This window comes from Macrotis lagotis, chromosome 1, assembly GCF_037893015.1.
Source record: "Macrotis lagotis isolate mMagLag1 chromosome 1, bilby.v1.9.chrom.fasta, whole genome shotgun sequence".
NCBI classification, from domain to species: Eukaryota; Metazoa; Chordata; class Mammalia; order Peramelemorphia; family Peramelidae; genus Macrotis; species Macrotis lagotis.
The window spans coordinates 401,368,998-401,396,304 of NC_133658.1; the positions used below are offsets into that span (position 1 = coordinate 401,368,998).

Consider the following 27,307-nt stretch of genomic DNA (forward strand, 5'->3'; position numbering starts at 1 on the left):
GGGGCATGGCAGATATTCTGCAGAGACCTCAGGGGAGGAAGGCTGAGACAGAATGAGGGGTGATAGATATCAGATGATCTGGATTCTAGTCTCAGTTCTTCTACTAATTGTCTGTGGGATGTTGGATCTGTGGGATCAAGGGGAGGAGAACAAAGACAGAATGAAGGAGGCAGAGTAGAGTGGTGGATATCAGAAGACCAGGGTTTTCATCCTAGTTCTTTTATGAACTGGCTATGGTATCTTGGGAAAATTGTTTTTTTTTTTTTTTTTCCTAAATCTGTTTCAGGTTCCTTGCCCCTCTGATAGTCGATAGTTTGGCACAATTTCTCACTACAGATTCTATGATAAGGATTAAGTTTGTGTCTTTGACTCTTGGAATTGGCCTCAAGGTGTTTGTTACAGTTCTGTCCCTTGCAGCCCCATCTGACACCCAGGATGATGGTCTGCCAGGCTGTCCCCTTCCCATCCTTCCAATGAGGCTGGTAGAAATGGAGTGGGGTCTATCATGTCTAAGTCTCCCCCTAACCCAGGAGGTCCTAAGGAGAGGAAAAAGAGCCTGGCTCCACCCTAGAGGCAGCCCACTTCCCACTGGGGTCATGGGTAGTACTTCCAAGATTGTTTTTCTTCTTAGACTCAATTTCCAAACCTTGTGGTCACACAGCCCAGCACAAAAAGGAGAAGTTTCTCAGAGAAGGAGGAGGTCAGTAACAAAAAACTGATAGTGTGTCAAGGCAAATCCTCGGTTCTCATCTCCACCAGCCCACCTCGGGCAAGGAGGTGGCTTCGAGCACCTTCAACTCTGGACCCAGTGCTACCTTCTCTCCAGAGGCAATGGCTCCTGGAACCCTGATACCACTGCTGACCGTGGTCATCTGGCACAGTAAGTTACAGAAGAACTGTCATGGGAAGTAGGGGCAAGGCAGGGAGATGGAGCCTCAAGAACTACTTGGCAGGCTCCTGAGGTGTCTCTGAGACTCTAGTTCTCTGTTCCTGGGGTGAGGTTCTAAAAGTCATCTATAAAATGGAATTCCCTTTTCTCTAGCAAGACTTGACAGTCTTGCTTGATACTCTGCAGAGAGACCAGCTTAGTGCGAGCCAGGGTAGGAGAGCAGAGACAGAATGAGGGATGGTACATAGCAGATGACTTGGGTTCTAGTCCCAGTACTTCTACTAATTGGCTGTGGGACGTTAGATCAGTCTCTTTCTCTGAATCTCAGTTTCCCCCTCTGTAAAATGAGGAACTTGGATCAAAGAATGTATTTTGAGGAGTCTGTGAACTTAAATGAGAAAAATCATATTTTTTTCACTAACCTTTTATTTATTTTGTAGTCCTATATATTTTATTTTATGCATTTTAAGCCAACATTGTGAGAAGGGCTCCATAAACTTCTCTACACTGCTTTGACATAAAAATGGTTAGGAACCTCGTGTCTCAGGTCTAAGGATTCTTCCAGTTCTGACTCTCTGTGGCTTTAGGGGAAGATATTTGGAAGTGGAAAGAGTTTTGAGTAAAGAGAACTGGAGAAGAGGCAGCAGTGCAGAAGAGAGAAGAGGGCCTTAGATAAGCCAAGGATGTGGAGACCTTGAATGTCTGGCTGCAAGCAAGTCAGATGGAATAGAGAGAGCAGATAGAGGTCTGAGCATTGTCTTTGTGAACTGAGACATTCTTTCCTAAAAGAGGCTCCTCTATCAAGAGACTTGCCCAAAGGCTGAGTGTCCATGAGTTTGGCTACTTTTAGAATAGCCACAGTCCTTTTAAGCCCTAGAAGAACATGGGTGTGGTGTATGTCAAAAGCCTGGGGAGAAGTAATGAAACTAGTTTTGACTGGAAGAAATTCATGTTTGTTTTTTTTTTTTGTCAGAAATCAGTGTACAAGAGAAAATGGGGTGAATGGAAGAGCTTTCCTAGCCCTTGGGCTCTGCTCCAAAGGGACCCATCCAGTGGGAAGCTTGTGTGTGTGTGTATGTGTGTGTGTGTGTGTGTGTGTATAGGGATAATTTCATTCATTCTATTTATATATTTAGCACTTTGGAATAGGCACATGATTATGGTTTAGAAGACTTTAGAAGCTAACAGGTCTAATCTCTTCATTTTTCAGGTGAAAAAAGTGAAGCACAGAGAAGTTAAGTGACTTGCTCAGAGCCATACTGCAGTAAATATCAGGTTGGATTTGAATCCATATCTTCCTGATTCTAAGTCAAGTGCCCTATCCATTATATCAGTCTAGGTAGGTAGGCATTTTGCCTAACCCTGTGCCTGATACTAGGCAGTCAATGATCATTCATGGATTGGATCATAGGATTTAGAGCCAAAAGAATACTTAGTTCTTATTTTTTAAATCATGTTTTCAGGGAGTATGGTGATTCAGATTCTCATTTAAAAAGGAACCTGAAGCCCAAAGTAGAAAACTGATTTGTCTGAGATCAAGTCACTCAAGTTTTAAACTTCAGAGCTGGAATTTAAACCAAGGCTTGTTGTTGGTGGTGGTGGTGGTGTTTGGGTCACACAGCTAGTAAGTGTCTAAGAAGATGAATATTTCTGATTCCAAGACTGGCACTTGATCTATTATACTACCTAGCTGCCCCCCACCCCTAGATAATTTCAAAGATCCCTTATAACTTTAAAATACTTTGCTTCTAATAAGAGAGTGAAAATGTATGGATTAACTGGGTTCTTAGAGGAATTATCTTCTATCTCCTTTACCTTAAATTTGAGTTCTTCAGTTCTGAGCTTAGAAAGATGGTGGAGTTGAGGGGAATGGACAGTATGGCACTTTAAGGTTCACAATTCGTTTTCCCCCCTCACAAGAACCCTATCAGGTAGGTAATGGAAACATTATACTTATTTTACAGATGAGGAAACTGAGGTTCAGAAAAGTGATACAAGTTACTAAGGGTTATACAGCTAGTAAATATGTGAGCAGGGATTTAAACTTAAGTCTGCTAACTATAAGACCAGTTCTCTTTTCACTATAAGATGAAGCTCCCCTCTTAACCTTATTCTTAGACCACCAATCAAGGAACTAGAAGAAGGCTGGCCAAATGTTCCTATGTAAGTTGTTGGGGACTGGGGGAGAGATTCAGGGAATAGAGAACAGGCAATTTGAGAAAATGAGAAAGAATGAAGTTTGGGGTCCTGGGTAGGATAAGTGGGGAGAAGTTGAATTTGGAGAGGTGGTCAGTATTTGACAAGTCCAATGTAGAGAAAAAAAGACTTGCCAACCTTTCCTTCCTTAAATCAGGATGGAGGAGTAGGGGGAAGACAAGACAAAAGGAATTGAGGATTAAGTTTTAAGTGACAAACATAACACATCAGTCTCATTCTTCATAAGTGGTTTTTTTCTGAGCTGGACACAACTGAAATTCAGTGAATATGACAGGAAGTCAACCAAGCCCAGACAGCTTCTTTTATTTTGAGGAAGAGAACAGGGAAAATGGAGACAATGGAGGGCCAAAGAGGTCTGTAGTTGTTCCTTTCTTGTCTTCCAAAGACTCTAGAAGAAAGGAAGCACCAGGGGATCAGTTAGATATCAGAAGTTGTCAATAAGAGTGTAATAAGTGCCTTCTATGAACCAGGAACTATGCTACATATACATATATATATATGTATATATATATATACATACATATATATATACATATATATGTATATATATATATCTAGAGAGAGAGAGAGAGAGAGAGAGAGAGAGAGAGAGATTTTTTAGAGGCAAAAAACAGCCTATGACCTCAAGAAACTCATAATCTAAGAGGTAGGGAAGGAGACTAGGAGTGGGGAGAGGGCAGAGCGAGACAACAGGCAAACAACTGTGTTCAAATAAGATAGGCAGTATAGGATAAACTGTAGTAATCTCAAGGAAAGTCACAAGCTAATATTAAGAGGGACTGGGAAAAGTTTCCTGAAGAAAATAGAATTTTAGGTGAGATGTGAAGGAAGCCAAGAATTAGAACTGGGAAGAAATAGAAACACCTCTAGTTTACCCCAGAAGAGGAAAAGTGATTTCCCCAAGGTCACAAGACTTAGTGGCAAGATTTAGTTGGCAGGTAGACTTACTATTAGCCAAAGTCCTTTCTCAAGAAGCCCCAAAGTGTTCTTTATTCCCAGGACAGCCCCAACTTTGCTATTTGGGTTAGCCTGGGTCATCAGTAGGAGACTGGCCCTTGCCTGTGTCCCTTCTGCATCATCTTATCTCACCTGCCCGACAGGTTTAGCTCCTTGGGGGGTTTTACCATGCCTCCTGACATCAGGGTCAGGAATATGGGTTTTTGAGAGCTTGTGCTGGCTGTAGCTCAGAGGGGGATGCATGGGGAGCACAAACAGTGGGCTCAGGGCTGCATGGAGGGGGCGTGCTCAAAGCAGAAGTGAGAATGTGTGGGAAGTGCTATGGGGCTGAGTTGAAGCTTAGGCTCAGAGATCTAGAGGAAGGCCATGTGCTTCCGGCCCTAAAGCAGGCATTTGAAGATTCTGCAGCCCCTGTCCAAGGCACTGATTCAGCTCTCACTTCCTCCAATTCTCCTTTAATTTTAGGCAGTGCTTATCCTCCCCCTAATAAATCCCCCCAAAAGTGCTGACTCGGAGCAGAATAAGTCCTTCTCCCTAAAGGGCAGAACCAGAGGTTTCAGGTTCTCTTTTCTCCCTTCAAGAAAAGTTCCTTAAAAGAAAACAAAAAGAAACTCCTAAGTCTAAATGCTTTTTCCTCTCAGCCTCTACTTTTCTCCCTCCCCTGAATTAACCCTGAAACCTGGTTGCCAGAAACACAACTAGGAACAACACAAAATAATAAAAAAAATACTGCAAAATTACAAAGAACAAATGTGACCCCAAAGAAGAAATGTGGAAAATGGTGTGCTGGTAAATGTTTAGGAATCAGTTCTTTGAGGAAAAAAACATATAGGCACCACACACTTTAAAAATTTGATATGAATTATTAATATTTTCTCCTCTTTCTTAACGCTAGACAATCAAAAAGAAAATAATTGCTGGCTCATAAGCCAGTTTAAGGCAGCTCCAGTATCCCTCTAGATATGAGAAAGCAACTGCATTGCAGAGATGGAGAGGAGGTGATCAAACAATGTGGAACATTACATATATCATCAGACTTTTTGACGTTTTGATCAATTTCATTGACTTTTTCTTCTTTTTCTTTTTTTAAAAAATCTATAGGGGAAAACTTAGGTGACAAAATAATCAAAAGATATTGATAAAAATTCATTGGAAAAAATCATTGGACTCCTTGAAAAACCGTGATTTTATTTTAAAAAGGAATTTAGATATGATATTTCAACACATAAATGAAAAATATTCAGTTGGTTTTGTCATTCATTCATACTCAAACCATACAGCAAAGTGAAGTCAGAAAGAATTTGTCAATTAGCCTTTGAAATGAAAATAAAAAAATGTATATATCGGAAGTATCCAGGAAAAAAGCACAAGTCAGGATAACACAGCACCTGGCAGCTGCAACTATAAATTCATTCAGTTAATTAATAAGCATTTATTAAGTGCTTCTTATAAGCTGGACACTGGACTAAGTACTGAAGATACAATGAAATGCAAAAATACCTGCTCCTTAAGGAGCTTACATTTAAATAGGGAGACAGTATGCAATGAATAGAACACCAGGCCTGGAATCAGGAAGATTCATCTTCCCAACTTTTAATCTGACTTCAGACGTTGATTAGCTGGGTGTCTCTGGTCGAGTAGCTTAACCTCAGTTTGCCTCATTATCTTCATACACCAAGAAAATTGCAAGTGGAGTCATGGAGTCATGATTGAAAACAACTGAACAAATGTGCGTAGATAGTTTGCATATACAATGTGAAAGGGGAGGTAATCTCAGACCAAAGATATTAGTAATGGAACTGACCAGAAAAGGCTCTTTGCAAAAAGTGGAATTTAAGCTAAATTTTGAAAAAAAGTTGTAAGTTGAGGAGATAAAGGTGAGGAGGAAGAGTATGGCATGGAGGAACACCATGTAAATGCTTTCTCAGGATATGGACTGCCATCTGGGGAGAAATGGCAAGAAGGGCAGTGCTGCTAAGTCATAAGAGTATGAAGAAGGGAGTAAAGTGTAAGAAGACTGAAAAAGTATATTAGAGGCGGTATAAAGTCAAACAGAAATTTGTATTATATCCTAAAAGTAACGAGGAGCTACTGAAGGTTATGGAGTAGGAAAGTGAAATGGTCAAGCTTGTATTTTATTTTTTTTAATTTATTTTATTCTGAACAAAAGAAATAAAACAAGCATTTTCATGACATAGTACAATAGAAAAAAAGATTGTACATGAAACTGCAAATCTATTATGTACAACGTGCTATTTCTTTTAAATATATAATAAAATTATCATGTAACTTTCTTTTTCTATTTTTCTTCCTCCCCTCTCCCACCCTAGAGATGGCTACCATTAAACACAAATACTTGTATGTATGTATATGTGTGTATATATATATATATATGTGTGTGTGTGTGTGTGTGTGTGTGTGTGTGTGTGTATTTTTCATAAAATCATTCTATTTGTTTGCTTTTTTCTGTATACAGATAGCATCTTCCTTCTTACTTCCTTTGAACTTAATTAAGGTATTTATAATATTCAAAATGATTTGGTTACTCAAGTTGTGTTACTGTATGCAACATTCTCTTGGTTCTTCTAGTTTTGCTCTTCCTTATTTCATGCAAGTCTTTCCATGTTTTTCTAAGATCATTGAGCTCATCTTTTCTTACAGCACAATAGTATTCCATCACTATCATATACCATCATTTGCTCAGCCATTTCCTAATTGATGGACATCCCCTCAATTTCCAGTTCTTTGCTACCACAAAGAGAGCTGCTATAAATATTTTAGAAAACTTAGGTTCTTTTCCTTTTCCCCAATCATCTTGGGAAACAGACCTAGTGGAGGTATTTCTGGGTCAAACATATAGGCAGTTTAATAACTCTTTGGGCATGATTCCAGATTACTCTTCAAAATAGTTGGATCAGTTCAAAGTTCTACCAAGGGTAAATTAGTTTCACAATTTTTTCACAACTCCTCCAACATCTGCTGCTTTCTCCTTCAATGATTTTAGCCAATCTGATAGTTATAAAATTATATCTCAAGATTGTTTTAAGGGGCATTTCTCCAATCAATAATAATTTAGAACATTTTATATGATTATAAATTGTTTTAATTTCTTCATCCAAAAACTGTCTGTTCATATCCTTTGACCATTATCAACTGAGAAATGAATCATTTTCTTATAGATTTGACAAAGTTTTTTCTTTATATATTTGAGATATGAAATCTTTATCTGAGAAACTGTTTATAAGTCACCCTCCTCAATTTTCTGTTTTTCTTTTGATCTTGGTTACACTTGTTTTATTTTTACAAAATCCTTTTTCACTTGCTGTAAATGGTATGATCCATTTTTCCACCTTGCACTGTACTATTTTCCATCTTCTTCATATTTTCATGTAATAGCTTTCTTTATATTTAGGTCAAGTATCCATTTTGACCCTATTTTGGTAAATGGTATAAGATATTGGACTATGCCTAATTTCTACCAGACTGTTTTCCCACAATTTTTACCAAATAATAAATTCCTATACCCAAAACTTAAACCTTTATATTTTATAACCCAACATTACCATAGTAATTTTCTATTGTGAATTGTATATCTACTTTGTTCTACTGATCTATTTCTTTTCCAATACCAGGTAATTTTGATAATTATTGCCTTATAACATAGTTTAAGATCTGGTACTACTAAACCTTCTTCCTTTACATGTTTTATTTAGATCTTTGATATTATCAATCTTTTGTTCTTCTAAATGAATTTTGTATTATTATTTCTAACAGTAAATAGGTTTGGTGATTTAATTGGAATGGTATTGAATGGGGTATTTAAGTTTAAAATATTTTTAAAAATTAACTTGTGAGAAGAAAATCACTTTGAAGAAGTGTGGAAAAACAATTTGAAGATGTGTGGAGGATGGGTTGGATTGGGGAGAGAATCCCAAACAAGAATGACAATGAGGAGGATATCACAATAGCCCGGATGAGAGATAACAACTTTAAATGAAGTGCAGGCAGTGTGAGTAGAGAGAAAGAGTCAGATGCAAGAGATGGTGTAAAGATACAAATAGCAGAGTTTTTCAACTGATTGGAAATGGGGGTGAGTGGGTAAAGGAGAGTGAGGAGTCTAGAATAATATTGAGGTTATGGACATTAGAGAATGAAAGAATGGTGGTGCCCTCAAGAGATATAGGAAAGTGCAATTGAGAGGTGGATCAGGAGGGAAAGATAAAGAATTCTGTTATGAACATGTAGAGTTTAAATTGTCTCTGGGGTATTCATTTGAAATGTCTAATTGGCAGTTGATGACAGAGTTCAGGAGATAGACTGGTGCTGAATATACAGATTTATGAGTTTTTCTACATAGAAATAATTAAACCTATAGGAACTGGTAAGGTCATATAGAGAGTATAGAGAAAAGAAGAGGTAAGAGCTTTGAGGTATAGTCTAATGAAGAATGAACCAGAAAAAAGATTAAGAAGTATTCAAGCATGTAGGAGAAGAACCTGGAGCAAGTGGTATCTTGAAAACATAGAAACTTGGTCTTAATTAAGAAATGATCCTTCTCTTCATGGAGCTCATGAACTAGAGGATTAGAGGACCTCCCACATACAAAGAATTTATATATCAAAAGGTCTGGATTTTTTAGCTTGAGCAAGTTCCTCCTCCTCTCTGGGTCTCACTTTCCTTCTATAAAATAAAGGGGTTGTACTATATGATCTCTAAGATCCCTTCCAGTTCTAAAGATTGCCTAATTCTGTGGTACAGATAGATAATAATAATAATGATGATGATGATGATGATGATGCAAAATAGCACACAATAACTCTTTTGGAGGAGTACTGTCTCTAACTGTCCATACTACTTCTCTTTCAAGGGGATTGGACATCCCTGACACTTTAGAGTTCACTTCCCCTGTCTTAAGGACTGACAACTTCTCTTGTCTACAGGTCAGGCAGTTCCCATGATTGAACCCAAAGTTCCAGAAATGGTGGTAGAACATGGATCAACAGTAACACTTTATTGTGTGGGCAATACCAGCGTGAGTTGGGTCAATGATGCAAACTGCAACACCACCACTGGCTGTGTTCAGCAACCCACAGGCAACATCAACATATTAAGTATCAAAAACACTACATTTAATCATACAGGTACCTACAAATGTTTGGAGAAAGAGACAGAAAACCTGAATGGAGATAACTCTGCTGTCTCCCTGCATCTCTATGTGAAAGGTATGGGGCTGAAGAATTTAATCCTTAAACTTAGCTCCTCCCTTGGATTTTTCCCAGTATTGAGTTCTGTTAAAGAGCTGTTAAAAGAGTTGGTATTTCTCAGATATGAGCATAGACCTGGCAAAAGGGACCAGGAGTTGGGCCTTAAACCAAACGATCAAATTTTGTTTAGAAGAGTTAGGTCTCTATTCCATCCCATTACTTTCTTCCAGCTCTCAAATTCTGATTGTTTTCTATTATCTCCATATTTCTTCTTTAATCCACCACTCTCAAGACTCTTGATTATCATTAAAGATATTTTGTGGTAGATTGGAACAGGAATTCTTTTTCTTCTCTGAGACCTCAAAGTTCTGTAGGTTTAACAAGTTCACTAATCAATACTTTCTTGGTGCCTTGGTGGAACAGATTCTACCTAGGAAGAAGAAATTACTAAGGACCGTGATCTTCCAGGGCAGCTTTAATTGCTGATCTTTAGATCAGTGGTCGTTCTTCAGCTGATCACTTCTTGTCACTCACTCTGTAGCCCTTGGTCGAAGTGATAAGAATGGACAATTCCTAGCTCCACCATAACCATACTTACAAAGGATTTGATGCAGGAAAAGGCTAATATACATTTTTTTAGGTTTTTGCAAGGCAAATGGGGTTAAGTGGTTTGCCCAAGGCCACACAGCTAGGTAATTATTAAGTGTCTGAGACCGGATTTGAACCCAGGTACTCCTGACTCCAGGTCCGGTGCTTTATCCACTGCGCCACCTAGCTGCCCCATACATTGTTTTTTTCAATGATTTATTTATTTATTTTCCCCATTACTACAATAATCTTATTAAGAAAGTAAACAAACTCCCCCCCCCAAAAGATAGAAAAACCTCATGAGAAATGAAATGAGAGAAAAAAAATTGTCCTTCAGTCTGTATTGATACTATTGGCTCTGTCTACTGAGATGGGCTGCATTCTTTATCATAAGTCCATCAGAGAAATTGCTTCAATATTTTTTCCCCATGGTTGCTATTGTTAACTGTTATTTCCCTCCATTCTATTCCTCCCCACACTCCCATTTATTCTGTTCTCTATCTCCTTTCATCCTGTCCCTCCTCAGAAATGTGTTGCATATGACTACCCTCTCCCAATCTTCCCTCTCTTCTATCAATCACCTACTCTCCCCCTCCCCTTCCCCTGTCCCCCTTCTCCCATCCCTTTCCACTCATTTTTCTCTGGGGTAAGATAGATTTCTATACCTTAATGAGTGCATATGTTATTTCCTTTCTGAAACACTGATGAGAATGAAGGTTCACTCATTCCCCCTTCCACTCCATTGTAAATCTTTTTCTTGACTCTTTTATGTGAAATATCTTAGCTCATTCTATGTCACCTTTCCCTTTCTCCCAGTACATTCCTTTTGTTTCACCCATTGACTTCATCTTTTTACTAGGCTAATATACATTGAGTGCCTTAGACCATTGTGAACTAAAGTGCTCTGTGACATCTGAAGAGAATCAACAGAGAGTTGGAATCTCTTTAAATCCTATGGGCAGCCCCTAATCTGCCAATACTTTAACACTTGGCTACCAAGGCTATTTTCCTGATGCACTGAATCTTCATATTCTCTGCCTCTCTGCTCTATTCATTGACCTAGTTGTTTCTCTGGACAGATCCAGAAAATCTTTGGAGCGTCCCTGACAATACTGTCCTTGTCCTGGAGGGCAGTGATGCATTGTTGCCCTGTCGGATCACAGATCCCACAGCAATATCTTCAGCATCTCTGGAGAGAATCTATGATAAACCTGTCAAGGCCAACATCACTTTTGACCCTTGGGAGGGTTTTACCATCAGCAAGATCCAGTTTATCCACAGAGATACATACATCTGTAAGACTGTGGTTGAAGGGAAGACCAGGATCTCCTCAAAGATCCGAGTGATTGTGGAAAAAGGTAACTTAATGGGGGCAGCTAGGTGGCATAGTGGATAGAGCATTGGCCCAGGAGTCAGGAGTACCTGAGTTCAAATCCGGCCTCAGACACTTAATAATTACCTAGCTGTGTGGCCTTAGACAAGTCATTTAATCCCATTGCCTTGCAATCCCCCCCCCAAAAGAGGTAACAATAGGCAGAGGGCTCAGAGAGAGGGTATGATTGATAATACTAATTGAACTTTGGGGGAATGGAAAATATTCCAAAGGGGCCTGGGACAGACCTTGTCCCATTAAATCTGAGAAAGAATTCAGAGGTAACTAGGTGGTAGATACATTGGATAATAGAATACTAGACCTGGAGTCAGGAAGACCTTAATTTATATCTAGCTTCATACTCTTACTGGTTGGGTAACACTGGGCAAGATACTGCCCAGCCCTCTGTTACAGACAAAAATCTATCTGCCTCAGTTTCCCCAGCTATAAAATGAGGATAATAACAGCACCTAAATCTTCTAGAATTATTGTAAGAAAAAATAAGTTAATGTTTGTAAAGTGCTTCACAAATCTTAAAGTACTACATAGATCTAAATAATTGTGTGTAAATATATATATGTATATGTATATGTATCTACATACATACTGACTATTCTTATTATTTTCCTCTACTCCATGACTTTGCCTCCTGGGTAGTTCCAATATTTGGGCTAATGGGGCTCCAGAGCAACTCCTCCCCTCTGACTCTGAGTTCTGTAGTAGTACACAATATACTTAAAAAAAATTATAATGGAAATCAGAAGACCTGGATTTGACTAATTCAGTTATTTACAACTAGTATGTGATCTTGAAAAGTCACTCTACTCTCTGGGCCTCAGTTTTCTTGTCTGTAAAATGAGGGTGATAATGGTGAGACTGTTTTCAGCTTAATCCCAAGATCATAATTTTTATGCTGGCTTCAGTCCTCTTAGGACCTCCAAAATTGAGGCTAGAACCTTCTGAGCTAGTTCGGATACAAGGAGAACCTGCCCAGATTATCTGTGAAGCAACTGATCCAGATATAAAATTTAATATTGTTCTCAAACACCAGCAGAAGAAGGTGAGTACTACATGTCCTTGGACAAAGCACCAGATCCTACCAGACTATGTGTTCTATAGGGAAAAGAATTGAAGTTTGTATAAATTGTCCATCTTTCCCAGTACTTAACAGTGCTTTGTACACAGTAGGTACTTCAGAAAATATAACAATTAAAGGTTAAAGGTATGGGGTTGGACCATTGATCATCTAACCCCATGGTCAGACTCTGGAAGTACTTAGAGAGGGACATGCTCCCAAATCCCCATGAGTCATTCAAACTTCATCACTCTCAAATATGACTTATCTTTCTTAAAAATCTTGATTTAAGTTACCTTTGGGAATAACATATATAAAGTACTAGCTCATTGGCTCTAGAAGAGATCTTAGGACAGAGAATATAGACTATCGAAGGTTCTCAATGAGTTAATGACAAAGTATCTTCCAACTCCCCGATTTGTATTGTGTCTTCTCTTATTTTTACAAGGGGGGGACCTTCTGAAATATGGTTAGACTACAACATGGGGAATAGAAGCAGTGACCCCTTGGAGAAATCAGTTGCGAAGTTTCATCTTCAAAATCTCATAGTTTTTCTAAAACCTTAAAGCTCTATGTGAATTGGAGTTAATATTATATTTAATTCTTGGTGAGAGAGGTCATAGCACTGATCTGCAATTTCACTACTTGGGGAACATGTGGTGAGGATATAGATGAGGGACTCCTCTCTCTCAAAGAGTTCAAATTTAGTGACAATTCCAAGATCACACAGTTAAGTCTGTGTCAAGAGATCAGTCTTGATCCCATGTCTTTCTGAGTCTAAAGTGGGTCCTCTGTCTTTTACCTGCCTCTCTATTAGTTATCGTTAATAAGAGTAGTGATAATAAATTAATTTAATCTGAAAAAGAACAGAGAGTAGAGATCACAACTCAAAATATAGCATGTTGAATAAAGCATTCACAAAATCCCTGAATATTTTGGAAAAGCAAGATGCCAGTTTCCCCAACTTTATAAATTCAATTAATCTGCCTTAGTTCACTCCTCTGAATATGCTTTTAGGAGCCCACTAATGTCTGGGATACTCATCAGCTCTTTGTTTTATCTGCAGAATACTTCCCTGGGAAAAATCAACTTTAATTTTATCGGTGACAACTATCAAGGTGTCATCAACTTCACCATCCCAGCTGTGGGCCCTGAGGATGGTGGCACCTATTTCTGTAAGGCTTCCAACCATTTGGGCTCGAGTATTTCTTTCACAGTTCTAAAGGTGGTAGGTAAGGAAATTTGAACATGACATCTAACTGTGGGATGGTGTGTGACTTTGGGTTTCCTGGATACTGTACTGTCACTAGGGAGCCAGGGTGAGGGGAAGATGATGCATTTTTGAAAATACTAAGGATGTTCATGATGAAGTAAGGAGGAAAGGCATCAGGAAGGCCCAGGAGAAGAAAACTAATACCAGAAGGAATAGAGGAGGGGATGGTGTTTTATTCAGTTCAAATCAAGATAATTAAAATGCATTGAGGCTTACTTATGTTTGTGAGTCTTCAAATTTGCATGGGGGAGGCCATCTCACTCTTTCATGGAGATGTGAGGTCCACAGTTGTTGCACATTGCCAAGAATGTTTTCATTAATCAAAGACAAAAGTCAGGTTTGAAGACAATCAGATACCATCATGGTTGAGTGAGGCTGATGTCTTTGCACCAACATACCTTTACTTTAATTCAAATTAGATGCATGTCATGACATGCATGCATGCCATTTCATTGATGCCACAGTCTTCTTTGAGACTGAAGAATTACTACTACTACTACTACTACTATGACCATGACCACTACTGCTACTGCTGCTACTACTGCTGCTACTGTTGCTACTACTACCACTATATTACAACTACTGCTGTTGCTGCTGCTACTGCTACTACTACCATTACTACTACAACTACTATATTATTACTATTATTACTACTACTGTATTGTATGTTTTCAGACTTTTTCCACTGTATTAATCAATTGTACTGATTTTCCCCCCTCTTTTTCTTTCTGTTTTTTAATGAAATACTGTTTGTTATATGAAATAATTCTCTGGAGGTTAGGAGAAGGAATAATTTAATTCAATAAGCATTTATTACGTGCCTATAGTGTCCCAAGCACTATACTAAACTCTGGGGAAATAGAAAAGAAAAAAATGGTCCTTTATTCTCAATGAGTTTAGCAATTAACATTCAAAAGGAAGTTGAAAAGGATAAAGATATGGGGGGTGGGGATACTTGTTGCAAAGGCATGAGACTTCAAAGAGTGAAAAACCAAGCAAAGCTATTGGTGGAAAATGGAGAGTTACTTGAAAAGTTCTGAGCCTTCTGTAAAACTAGACTTGGGAATAGGTTTCAATGTGCCACATTTTGAATTGGGATTTTTACTGCCTTTGTAACTCTTTTTAAATAGTATTTTATTTTTTTCCCTAATCACATATCAAGGAAATTTTTAGCATTCGTTTTTATAATATTTTGAATTCCAACTTGTTCTCCCTCTCTCCCTCCCTCCTGTCTCTTCTAGATTAAATCAGCCTATGCATATATTATTGATCTACTCTTAGTCATAAGGGACAAACAACTGAGGGAGTTGAGGTGTTGAGTATCAAAAACTGAATTAGTCTGGATGGTAATGGGATTTTAGATGATGGACTTATCCTAGGGGTGATGCATAATGTGAAATGAAAGCTAAGTAGTCACTGAAGAAAAATGGAAAGGACATGGGGAAAACTATGACTGTATAAAAATAAAAGACACAAATTAAAACCAATTTAAAAGAAAAAAAGACAAACCTTAGGTGGAAAGGCAAGACTCATGCAATGAATATTGTCTGATAACAATGAGGCAAGTTAGACACCAAATGAACAGAGTCCATAGAAAAATATCTCTTTGGGCTACCATGGTCAGAAAGGTCTCAACTTCCACAAGCCTTGAGCTGAGATCCAAGAATTTAAAGAGTTGTCTGAAAGGGAGTGGAGGCAATAACATGAACAAAGGCCTCTTCCAATCATGGACTAGAAGTAGAGGCTCTGTGTAGAGGAATTTTAGGAGATAAGATAGATTAGGATCCAGTCTTGGAAGATCATGAATACTGGCTGAGGATTAGTTAGTGAGGAGCTATGAAAGGTTTTTGACTAGAGAACGAAATGGTCAAAGAGGTGTTTTAAGAGGAATAGGCAACCTGTGCTGACTGGAACCAAGGAATGTCGGCAAGAGACAAGATTTAAGGGATTAGAAAGACTATTGCCAGGAAGAGGCAAGGCTTACCTAAATGTCTTGAAGGTATCAGGAATTTAATAAGCATTGGAGCATGAGTTTCATGAAGGTTGGAACCATGTCTTGTTTATCTTTGTGTCACACCTAGACTACTCCAATCCCTGTCTTCTGCAAACAGTAGGCATTTATTAAATGTTTGTTAAGTGGACAAATGAATCGAATACTTGATTGTCAACTGAATGAATTAATTAAAATATCTCTACACCAGTGTTATACCTTGAAATGTTCCCTCTTTCAGAGAAGGGGTATATAAACCTGTCCTCTGAGCAAGATGTCCAGATAGCAATGCCTATTGGGGAGAATTTGGACTTGAAGGTCAATATTGAGACTTATCCTGAGCTGCTTCACTGGAACTGGACTTATGATGGTTCCTTTCACAATTCCCACCCCAAACTTCAAACCTCCATTTCAGGGGAAAACTACAGGTAATTGCTTCTTTTTCTACTCTTCCCTTTCTGTCCATGTTGACCTCAGATCCAGAACAGAAGAAAATGGAGTGGATCCCTAAAGTGATTAACTCCATAGAGTCTAACCCAAATCTTCTCCTTTTCTCTTCATCCTCAAGAAGCACAAGGAATAGGATCTTAGGGAATAGTAGATTTAAAAAGAGGAAGACTCCAGAGGTCTGGTTATGTTTCCTAGAATTGTAGAATCTAAGAGTCAGAAAAGACTTTGAGTTGGGAGTCCTCACCTTTCAAGTCAAGGTCCTGTTTGCCAGTCTGGTGAAGCCCACAGATTCCCTTTGCGTACCATTGTTTATAAACACATAAAATAAATGCAAAGGATTATAAAGGAAATCAATTATATTAAAATGTCATTATAAAAATATTTAAAAATACAAGTTGAAGGATGCTGCCATTTTGCCTTCCATTCTGAAGTCTAATTAGGCCCCATTGTTAGGGGCCAATTGATTACATTAAAGAAAGCTCATTTACAGGTCAAAAAATACAATTACCTGAATGGCTTCAAAATCTACTTTAAGGGATAAACCTTCCCAGTCCTGTTCCCTTAAGTCTTTCTTGTTCTGGAGGTCATGAGTCTGGACTCAGTGCCAAAAAGCAGAACTGCAACTAGGGTAAGATGTCCAAAGTACTAATATCTGAGGGAATGTGCTTCCTTCCCATTGAAGTTCAAAGGCTGAAATCTTTAAGCTTTGTACCTTTAGAGTATAATGGTTCATACCCCACAAGGATTATGGGGGGGGGGAATAGGGAAAGTATAGTAGGACCCAGGAGAGGGCAAGGAAGTAGGATCTGGGGCTAACTGGGCAAAGAGATATTTTACTCCTTCCTACTACTTTACCTACAGTTGATTTATCTTTTCCTCAACCCAGTTGCCTTCCCCACTAATCCTCATTGAGTCATGGGTCAGACGCTTGAGGAAAGGTCCACAGTACCCTATCCATTCCTTGCAAAATTGAATTTGCCCCATGTACCAGGATTCCTGGTTATGACTGTTGAGAAGTCTATCTCAATACACACTCCTCTTCCCTGCTCCTACCTCAGGTCACTAATTTCTGTTTTTTAAAAATCTCTTCTTGGTTCCCTTCTTCTGCTACCCAGCTAGAAATATTTGGTTCCCTGATTGTCACCTTTTCTTTCTTTCTCCAGGCAGTGAAAGCATCCAGTAGAAATGTCTGCTAATATCCTAAAGTATTTTAAAGTCCTTTAAAATTTAGCACCAAATGGACACCCAGGCCTCTCATTAATTATTTTTGTGACATCGTAGTGTAGTAGAAAGAACAGTGAAATGGGAGTCAGAGGACCAAGGCTTAAATTCTAATGTTGTTAAGGATGACATGTACCTCATTCTTTTCCCAAGGGGTTATAATTTCTTCCTATGCAGTAGTTTGGTGAGTGCTGGCCAAACCTGAAGTCAGGAAGACTCATCTTCTTGAGTTCAAATCTGGTCTCAGATGCTTACAAGAAAGTCACTTAACCCTATTTGCTTCAGTTTTTCAAATGATCTGGAGAAGGAAATGGCAAACCACTCCATTATCTCTGCCAAATAAATACCCAAATAGGGTCATAAAGAGTTAGACACAGCTGAAAAACAATTCAACAATAATATATGTTCTCTATATTTTGAAAGCTTTTTATTCCATGTAGTTTGGAAATTATGAGTATTCTGTAGGATGACATCTATTAAAGGATTCTTAAGTTTTAATATTATTCAGTCAATAAGCACTTATTAAGGACCTACTATATATGAGGCACTCAGCTGAGTGGTAGCGATACAAAGAAAGACAGAAGACAATCCTGGTCCTGGAGGAGTTCACAATTTAATGGGGGAGAAAATAAGTCAATAATTATGAATGAACAAGCTATATCCAAGATCAATAAGAAATAATTAACAGAGGGAAGGTATGGAAATTAAAAGAGATTGGGAAAGGCTTCCTATAAAATGCAGAATTTTCCTTGAGAAGTCAGGAAACAGAGATGAGAAGATCAGATAAAAGAATAAGGAGTTCACCAAATAGAAGCACTTTGATATGTTTCAGCAAATTTGCCTTCTTTTGGTGACTCACAGTCAACCCAAGTCATGTTTCCCCTATAGCAGGGCTTAGGTTATATAGTAAAGAATAATCATTCCTGTGGGATTGTGTTCTTCTGAAATCTCAGAGAATGGTGGTCACTATCGCCAGTTGGCATTTTGTGCTTGTCCATTGTGTGTCTGTTTGGGTATATAGTAAGTACTTTATCCTAGTGACTTATGGTCATACCTGCAGAATAGGGAGCACACAACCGCATGCTCCTTAGGATTGGGAAAAGTCTTAGGTACTACTGGGAAAAAGGAAGGTTCCAGGACTGTGGTCTTGCTAGTTCTCTCAGCTAGATTGTGTTCATTTCCCCCATTAGGTTCAGCACAACCCTCACTCTATCTCGGCTGAAAGATTCAGAAGCTGGGTACTACACCTTTCATGCTGAGAACTCAAATGCTAAGGCTTCCCTCAGATTTGAAGTCATTTTATACCGTGAGTACTTCCAGGAAATGAAGGGAAAGCTCACAGGGATCAGAGTGGAAATGAAGCTAGAATCCCCTATTTTCATAAAGCTTAACTACCTGGGAATGGGAAATTCCTAGATGGTCTTGGGACAGCTGAAAGAACTGCCTAGACACCAAGCAGATCCTTCTGTATGTGTATCTACCCTCGGATGACTGAAAAGTAGACCCTATCTGAAGTAACAAGAGAAAATATAGAGGTACAGGTCCAAGGATTGGTTTCTTCCCACAAAGGGTCAAAAAGGAAAAGCCTCAGGCCCCTGCTCCGGTGACAGGTCATTTTAACTACTTGTTCTCATTTCTTTTTCCTGACCTTTTATTTATGCCCTCCCCAATTTACACTACCCAAACAGAAAGGATTTCTTTCAGTGCCTTACACTTTGTAATAACAAGTTATTTCTACTGGGGAATCAGCTAACTAGTGAGGGGCAAAGGTGCTAGAGCATCACTGTAAGGGTCTGAGAATTCAGTGTAGCAGAGTAGGTGATAGAAGAGATGGGAGATCGTTGAGAAGATGGCAATTCATGAAGAGGATGGAGGATCTTTGAGGAACTGGGGGCGCAGGGTAAGGATAGAGACTCAATAAGAGAAGGAGGGAGTTCAATGAGGGTATTGTCACTTAGTAAAGAGTCTAAGAAATTGGGTGCAAAGCATAGGGGCTAAGGGAAGACTATGAGGATTATCAAGAAAATGGAGGAACATTAAGAGGATGGCGACTCAGTGAGGGAGATGGAATTCTGTGAAGGGGTGAGCAGTCTTTGAAGGGGAGAAAGCTTAGTGAGGGAATTGGAGGGCTGGAGGAGTGGACAGGCTGAATGTGAGGATTTAACCCATGTCTGGGCAATCTCCCTTCTCACATAGTCATAGCAGATGTATTTCTTAGTAATGGTACAAAGGAGAGTCTTAGGTATACAAAGTCCCCTGATATATTTTATTCTTTCTCACTCCATTTTCCCTTCTCAGATCCCCCAGAAGCACAAGTCCAGCAGGCATATCATAATGTCTCTAATGTCCTTAGCTGCATTGCTTCAGGGTATCCAGCCCCTGAAATTACATGGTACCGCTGCTCAGGCAATAAAAAAAGGTAGGTCACATACTGACTCAAATCATGGTACTGAAGGCCAAGACCATAAGTGAAAACTCAGTTTTCCTGGCTAGCCTTAGATGGCCCTGAGGTGATAGTATTCCTTTGGTACTCCTTGAACACTGATTCTCATCCTAGAGGCTTAGAGAAGCTCTCATCTCCCTCCCTTCGACTCACATCCCCTTCCTCCATTTTCCAGTTGCAACCAAGGCAGAGAGTTGCTGTGGCATGATACTAATACCTCATTGCTAAGCCAGAGGTCCTTTGATAAAGTGATCGTTGAAAGTATCTTTCATATCCCAACCCTGATGGAAAACACCACCTACATGTGCATGGCCAGCAACAAGGTTGGGAACAACTCATACATCTTCTGGCCCATCCTGAGAGGTGAGAATACTGCATACTTCCCTGTGAGGGGATGGTGAGCATCCCTATGATCCCTCAGAAGGCATCCCTAATTTTTCCCAGACTCAACTTTCCCCATCAACTCTTCTATGTAAGATCTAAGAGTACAAGTAGAATAGTCAGCACTTTTTGGGGAAAAGGTGCTGCTTTCAGAGGCAAAAGCACAAGGTCCCCATACTTATAGGCTTGGGATAGCTAGAAAGACAAGACCTGTAAGTGCAACAAAGAACAATTAATTCAATGATTCAACAAACATTTATTAAATCTCTTCTGTGCTCAAGGTACAGTGCTAGATTGTATAGATAAAAAGATAAAGGCAAAAATGTACCTGCCCTCTAGGTGCTTACATTCTTTTGAAAATGTAACTTGTATGTGGATAAATACATGCGAAGTTATACAACGTAGTTTCAAGGAGCAAAGAATATGACTTCATTTAACAATTCTTTATGTAGACTTCTAAGGTTGACATCATGGAAGTTACAAAGATAAATAAGCTTCAATCCTCAAGAATTCACACTTTAAAGGAATGAATAGCATGTGAAAATGCCCTGATATGAGTGACACAAGCTAATGATTTAAGGGGTTCAGATCAATTCTGACTGAGACTGATCCCTCAGAGAGGCATTACATAAACTGCAGGAGCAATGAAGGGAAAATATCTGGCTAGAAGAGAATTGGTAGCTTATACTCCTAGCAATGGATTTAGGGAATAGACAATTGGGCACCTTTTTAATTCTCTTTTTTGCTTCTCAGGACTCTAAGCACCATTTCTTGTTCTAGGAACAGCTAGCTAGTCCCCTAAAATTTGGCTTGGTTCCTTCAGGGTTCCAAACTCTTGGGCTTAGTCTAGGCTACCAGGGCCACTTCTAGTATCTGTACCAAGTCCTATTTGTTTAACTCTGTTTCTATGAATCAGTGCCTCAGCCTGGCATCTCCTTTTAGCCTTGAAGCTCTGGGCAGGAAAAAGAATGATCTGGGGCAGCTATGTGGTGCAGTGGATAGAGAACTGGCCCTGGAGTCAGGAGGACCTGAGTTCAAATTTGACCTCAGACACTTAATCACCTAGCTGTGTGACTTTGTGCAAGTCACTTAATCCATTGTCATAAATAAAACTTATTTTTAAAAAAGGAAAGAGGATGATTTATTCAAGTCTTGTCCTGCAATCTGTTTGGATCCCCTATTTCTTTGCAAGTCCAGATTATTGCCCCATACCCCTAAGTGCTCCAAAATTCATAGATGCTGCCCTGCTCTGCCCATGTAATTGTTCCCTCCCATCAACCTTCTCAAGTCAGAAAGGGGTAATAGCAATTCTTTATCAGTTCTAGGGAAAAATTAAACATAAGCAAGGGGGAAAAATTTTCCAGGGAGTCCTGGAAATAACTCTTGGACTCAGTTCCCACATGAAGAATCCTATGATAGTATGTATGATGTAAATGAAGTGTGACTTCCTCTTGTGAAGGAGTATGGGATGCCATAGAATGGAGGGAGAGGTGAGAAAGTGGCATTAACATTTTTTCTGAGAAAGAAGAGTGGCGACAGAGATTAGAAGGTAGCTTGAAGAGGTGGCTAGGTGGTACAGTGGATAGAGCACTGGCCCTGGAGTCAGGAGTACCTGAGTTCAAATCCGACCTCAGGCAATAATTACCTAGCTGTGTGGCCTTGGGCAAGCCACTTAACCCCGTTTTACTTATAAAAATAAAATAATAAAATAAAACTAAAATAAAATAATTTAAATAATATAAATAAAATAAAATAAAAAAGAAGGCAGCTTGGCATATTGGATCATGATAATGAGTTTGGCATTGACAGAAGAGGTATGAATTCTGTCTCCAACACTGAATAGCAAAGTCACCTGTCTGAGCCTCAGTGTCCTCATCTTTAAAATGGTGAAACCATCTGTAGAACATAATTCATAATGTTCAAAGGACCATAAATTTTAGAAATCAAAGGGAATTTAGAGGCCATTAAACCCAACCCTCTCATTTTTATAGATGGAAAAACAGGCCCTGGAGAAGGAAATGACTTGATCTAGGTGATATAAGAAGTAGACCTAGGATTTGAACCCTGGTCCTCTGGCACTAAATTGGTGCTATTTCCATTTCATTGTGTTAGTACATAAAGCACTGGGTAAACTTTGAAAGACCATTTAAAGATCAGTTTGTTTTGGCGTTTTTTGAAGTTTGCCAGATCCTTCTCTCTTTACATTTCTTATAGCCTTATGCCTGGACTGACATTTTGTATCTGTCTCAGTCTCCCTTGGATCCTAATTCTTTGTATTCACATCATTTTCCCTAACAGACTGAGAATAGGGTCTGGGTCATATCCATTTTTTACATTACAGTCATATCCATCACAATCAAGCATAACACCTGATACATATTCATTGATTGAATGAACAAAGTTTAGTGACTTGTCTGGTTGAATGAATGGAAATCAGTAACAGGGGGCTGCCTCTCACATCATTTTGTCAGGGTGGCAGTGAAGACAAGTTCAGAGTAATTCTAGACTCCTCACTTTCCCTTGCCCTTCAAGGCCAATCAATAATCAAATATCTATGACTGTGCCTCCATAACATTTCCCAAATCCTTTCTACCCCTCTTTAGTCACGGGGTTATTACTACCTTCAGACCTTCATCATCCTTCTTCTAGAATACTGCAATAGCTTCCCAACTGACCTTCCTGCCCCATTTTTCCCCTTTCCAATCTATTCTTCACTCAATGGCCAAAGTGACATTTGTAGTGTCCTACTTCTGCCCATGTTTCTCTGGGAGTTGAGGCTGGAAAGGAAAACTAGGTATAGATTGTGAAAGGTTTCTGATGTTAGGCAAAGAAGTTTGGACTTTATCCCCACAGTAAGGAGCCACATAAGATTTTTGAGCAGAAGGACATGTTTAGAAGGACCTGGGATTAAAGGACACTAGTTTTGACTACTATATCTTCACTGAAATCTTCTCCCTGGCTTCCCTTTCCCCACATCATCCTTGGATAAAGATTACCTGTTGTGCTGGGAGGGTTAGAGATACGGAGAGAGAGAGAGAGAGAGAGAGAGAGAGAGAGAGAGAGAGAGAGAGAGAGAGAGAGAGAGAGAGAGAGAGAGAAGGAAATGGCACTGTGTTCATGCCTTCACTTTTTTTCTTCCTATCATCTCCAGAACCTGTCATTCGGCCTAACAAAGACAGTCTCTTTATTCCTGTTGTCACAGCCTGCACTGTCACCATGGCCCTACTTTTTCTTCTACTCCTTCTTCTCCTGTACAAATACAAACAGGTAAGTATTGCAATTGGGGCTGATGGAAGGGCAGAGTGGATTTCAGTAGGAAAATGGGAAGTGTGGGGGCTGACAGAAGAATTATCTACCTCCTGTATTCCCCCCCTCAAGCTGGATCATCCTTGAGTATACAGATGAGTGGGCCAACCAAAATTCCCTCTCTCTTCCTTCTTTCCTCAACTCTCATCTCCCCAAGAAGAAAATAAGATAATTCCTCGTGATCAAGACATTTTATAACATTTAACTATCCCAAATAATATGATCACAGACATATTTGTATATATGGGTCTTCTCTTTCTGTCCAAAGCCTCCTTGGACATAGTTCCAGCAGTGGAATCTCTGATTCAGAGGGTCATAGAATTACAGAATCATAAATCTTGGTTCCTAGAATATCCTTAGAGATCATCTAACCCAACATCCTTGGTCTATAATTGATAAGACTGAAGCTCAGGAGATTAAGAGCCTTGCTCAAGAAGACACAAATAGTAAACATTAGAGGCAGGCAAATTTGAACCTGAGTCCTCTGACTTCCAAAAAGAGAAGCTAAGTGGTACCATGGTGTACAGAGCACTAGGTCTGAAGACAGGAAGACTCATCTTTCTGTGTTCAAATTTGGACTCAGACACTAACTATATGACTCTAGGAAAGTCACTGAACCCTGTTTACCTCAGTTTCCTCATGTGCAAAATGAACTGCAAAAGAAAATGGCAAACCACTCCAGTATTTTTGCCAAGAAAATCCCAAATGGGGTCACAAAGACTCAGATATGACTGAAAAACAACTGAAAAAACCTGTCTCCAGAGTCAGCTCTCGTTCTCCTGTATCTCCACAGTTTTCTCTAACAATTCCTCTAGCAGTGAATTAGTTCTATGCATTTTTTACACAAGGAGAGCTGACCTGGGAAACCCTAAAAATCCCCTAAATTTTTTTTTGTCTGTCCAATAAGAGTAGTTCCTGTTTCTGGAACTCATTAAACATTCACAATTTGTTTTACCTACGTTGGCAAGCTATCATAATTGATTCAATCAATATTTTAGTGGTTGCTTCATCTCCGCTGTGCAAAGAAACTGTACTTCTTCCCTCTCTGCCTTGGTTTCTTCTTCCATAAGATGGGGATTAAAAAGCAAGGTGGTATAGGGAGAAAAGAAACAAGAGACAGGTTGAAAACTTACCGTGACCCTTTGTCCCTCTTGTGATCATGATTGACTTTTCTTCTCCAAGCTTCAATTTCATCTTTAAAGGAAGTAATACTATTTGTACTCTCTATAGGAAAAAAAGTTCTTTATATGCTTCAAAGTGCTACAGAATTATGAGTTGTTATTGATGTTGTTGTTATAGATTTAATTATCCCTGCTCTGTTTATCTCACGAAATGATTACCAATCAAAAGGGATAAGCATCTTAAATCTCAACAGAACTCTGAGGCCACCTAGCCCAGCTCCCTTCACTTTCCTCCACTGCAGTCAGATCCTTAGCCTTGCCTCTGTCTCTAAGGTATAAAAAAACAGAGACTTATGGAGGTTACATGACTTGACCAAAGTCTCAAAGAAAGGCTGGGAAACTGCTAAATGAAGGAGAAGCATATTGTTGTTCAATTGTTTCATTTGAGTCCTACTCTTCATGATCCCATTTTGGGGTTTTCTTAGCAGAAATATGGAAAAAGTTTGCTGTTTCCTTCTCAGCTCATTTTAGAAATAAGGAAAATAAGGCTAATAGTTGTAAGTGACTTGTGCAGGGTCATACAATTGATGTGTTTGAAGTGGAATTTGAATTCAAACCTTCCTCACTCCAGGCGAATGTCTCTATCCACTACACCCATCTTGCTGCCCACATATAAGCAATTATTATTATTAACCTCCAGTGGGAGCTAGTTTTTAACCTTTGCTTGTTAGTAGTCAAAGTCATTGATTCTTGAAAAGTAAGTCAATTGATCCATCAATAAGCACTGATTTATTGCACAGAAGTCAGACTCTGAGCCACACTGGTTCAAAAACAAATACAAAAGTGAGACAGATAGTCCCTCATTCCTATGAACTGATGCTCTGTTAGGTTGGATTAGAGAAACTACTCCAGATTCTAGCTACTGAGACCCAAGGGCATCATTTTTATAAAAACAATTATACAAGAAAACAATGCAAGCAATAAAAATAAATGAGGTATCATTTGAACATTTTAAAATATTTAACAGATGCTTTCCTAGATTTCCCCTAGGCAAAGAAATTAATTATTGAAGGAAGATAGAGTTATGCTGCATCATAGTTCATATGAATTAAACAACATACATAGTGCATGTACATACTCACGTGACTGCTCTTTAATTGCTCAGTTTGATGTCCCCTATTGCTGGAATTCAGACCACATGGTCTCCTGGTCTTATCCCATATTGGTTCTGTTTCTCTCTAGTTTGGGTGGGCCAGGGTGAAAAGGGCAGTGGTGACAGTTGAGGGACTGCACTCTCAGGAACCCTAAATGTTCCCGTTTCCTCCTTACCTCTGATCTGTGGTTTACTTAAGACAGTTTTTTTGCTTGAATAATATGTCCTGATTGTACAAAGGAATCATGGGATTTATTTAAGAATGTCCTTACATTTAGTCCATAATACCTGCTTATAAAAAATACTGAATTTACAGTTAGATAGTCTTTTCAGTTTAGAAATAGACAAGGATCTTCTTAATAAAAACAATGGCAGAAAATATAATGTGAAAGGTTGCTTTTCTATGTCATTAGGATCCATAAATTCAATCTCCTCAGTTCTCATTGCACTAAAGATCCAGTTCTTTTTTGAGTAACTTTTCTAAAGTTTTACTGAGAACATATAGCTGAAATCTGGGATCTCCACCACATAAACTCACTCATTCCCTAAGGAGAGTGAAATCAAACACTTAAAGACACACACACACACACACACACACACACACACACACACACACACTCCATAAGGCACACTCTTATTCCTACATAATCACAATGCCTTTGGGTAAAGCAACCCTAAAACTAAAAAAACTAAGATATCGAAACACACAATTAAGGAGCATATATAAAGAGGGGTTAGCCCTGGAAGTATTTTCTCCCTTTGTAGAGGTTCTCACAAATTTCACTTCTTCACTGGCATAAGCAATGGATAATTTCTTCCTTACTTGCAGGACACTGTGTCTCAACTACCAGGTCAGTTCACTGCTATGCTAGGTCAATCAGACCACTTCTCAGAACTAGTTCCTCACTGAATTTAGCAATTGCTGCTTCTGGGAAACTTCACTATAGACTCTAGCTACTGGACCCCTGATGGTTTTTCCAATCTTTCAAAGTTTACAAAGTCATAACCTGGTCTGTCTCATCTTCAAATATTTATTCACCTTTTCGTGTTTCTCTTTATCTTCAGTTTGTATTTCAAAGTTTTTATTCAGCCTTGGTCTTTCATAAAGGATACACAGGGTAAATTACATTTGAAAGAATTGTCTCTAAGTGATGAAATCTGGATGAAATCCAGATGTTTCTGGATATCAATATGTCATATTTACTGTGTCAAGCCCTATATCCAGTGAAGTAATAAAATGTCACAAATGTCACCCAGGACAAATTACATACAAGATATGAAAGAAATTTATGGATGAAAGAGGCTGTAAGCAGGTAGCTGAAGTGAGAGATAATAGTTAAACAGCCTGGATGTTGAATTGATGCTCATGTAGCACTTCAGTCCTCTAGGCAATCCTTCCATTTTTAAATTACACTAAGCATCCTTTATGAAAGTGGTAGTCATTTGACAAGCATACATCTTCCTGGTTTGTGACTTGCAAAGTTGTATCTGTTGTATCACTCAACATATATTCTATGATACATGGGTGATAATCTTGTAACAAAGCTAGAGAAAAATGCTTTTTTTTCATCAATGGACAATAAAATGAGCAAAGCGAACTCTTCAAGTTTATATTTAAAGTCAGTTGTGGAATTGCAAAAATATAGTCTGCTCTATGTCATCTGTGA

At 38.9% G+C, this 27,307-nt stretch overlaps 1 protein-coding gene across 1 annotated transcript in view; it reads left to right on the top strand.

Annotated features, from left to right (window-relative positions):
* The first annotated feature begins 622 nt into the window (after positions 1 to 622).
* CSF1R (colony stimulating factor 1 receptor) overlaps positions 623 to 27,307 on the top strand; it is a 48,070-nt gene continuing 21,385 nt past the window's right edge. Inside the window, exons 1-10 of the mRNA XM_074212652.1 lie at positions 623 to 880; positions 9,004 to 9,285; positions 10,935 to 11,213; positions 12,151 to 12,287; positions 13,369 to 13,534; positions 15,807 to 15,993; positions 18,427 to 18,542; positions 19,535 to 19,655; positions 19,855 to 20,042; positions 23,212 to 23,327. Of these exons, the coding sequence (XP_074068753.1) occupies positions 832 to 880; positions 9,004 to 9,285; positions 10,935 to 11,213; positions 12,151 to 12,287; positions 13,369 to 13,534; positions 15,807 to 15,993; positions 18,427 to 18,542; positions 19,535 to 19,655; positions 19,855 to 20,042; positions 23,212 to 23,327 (1,641 nt within the window). The 5' untranslated portion in view covers positions 623 to 831. The remainder of the gene's footprint in view (positions 881 to 9,003; positions 9,286 to 10,934; positions 11,214 to 12,150; positions 12,288 to 13,368; positions 13,535 to 15,806; positions 15,994 to 18,426; positions 18,543 to 19,534; positions 19,656 to 19,854; positions 20,043 to 23,211; positions 23,328 to 27,307) is intronic.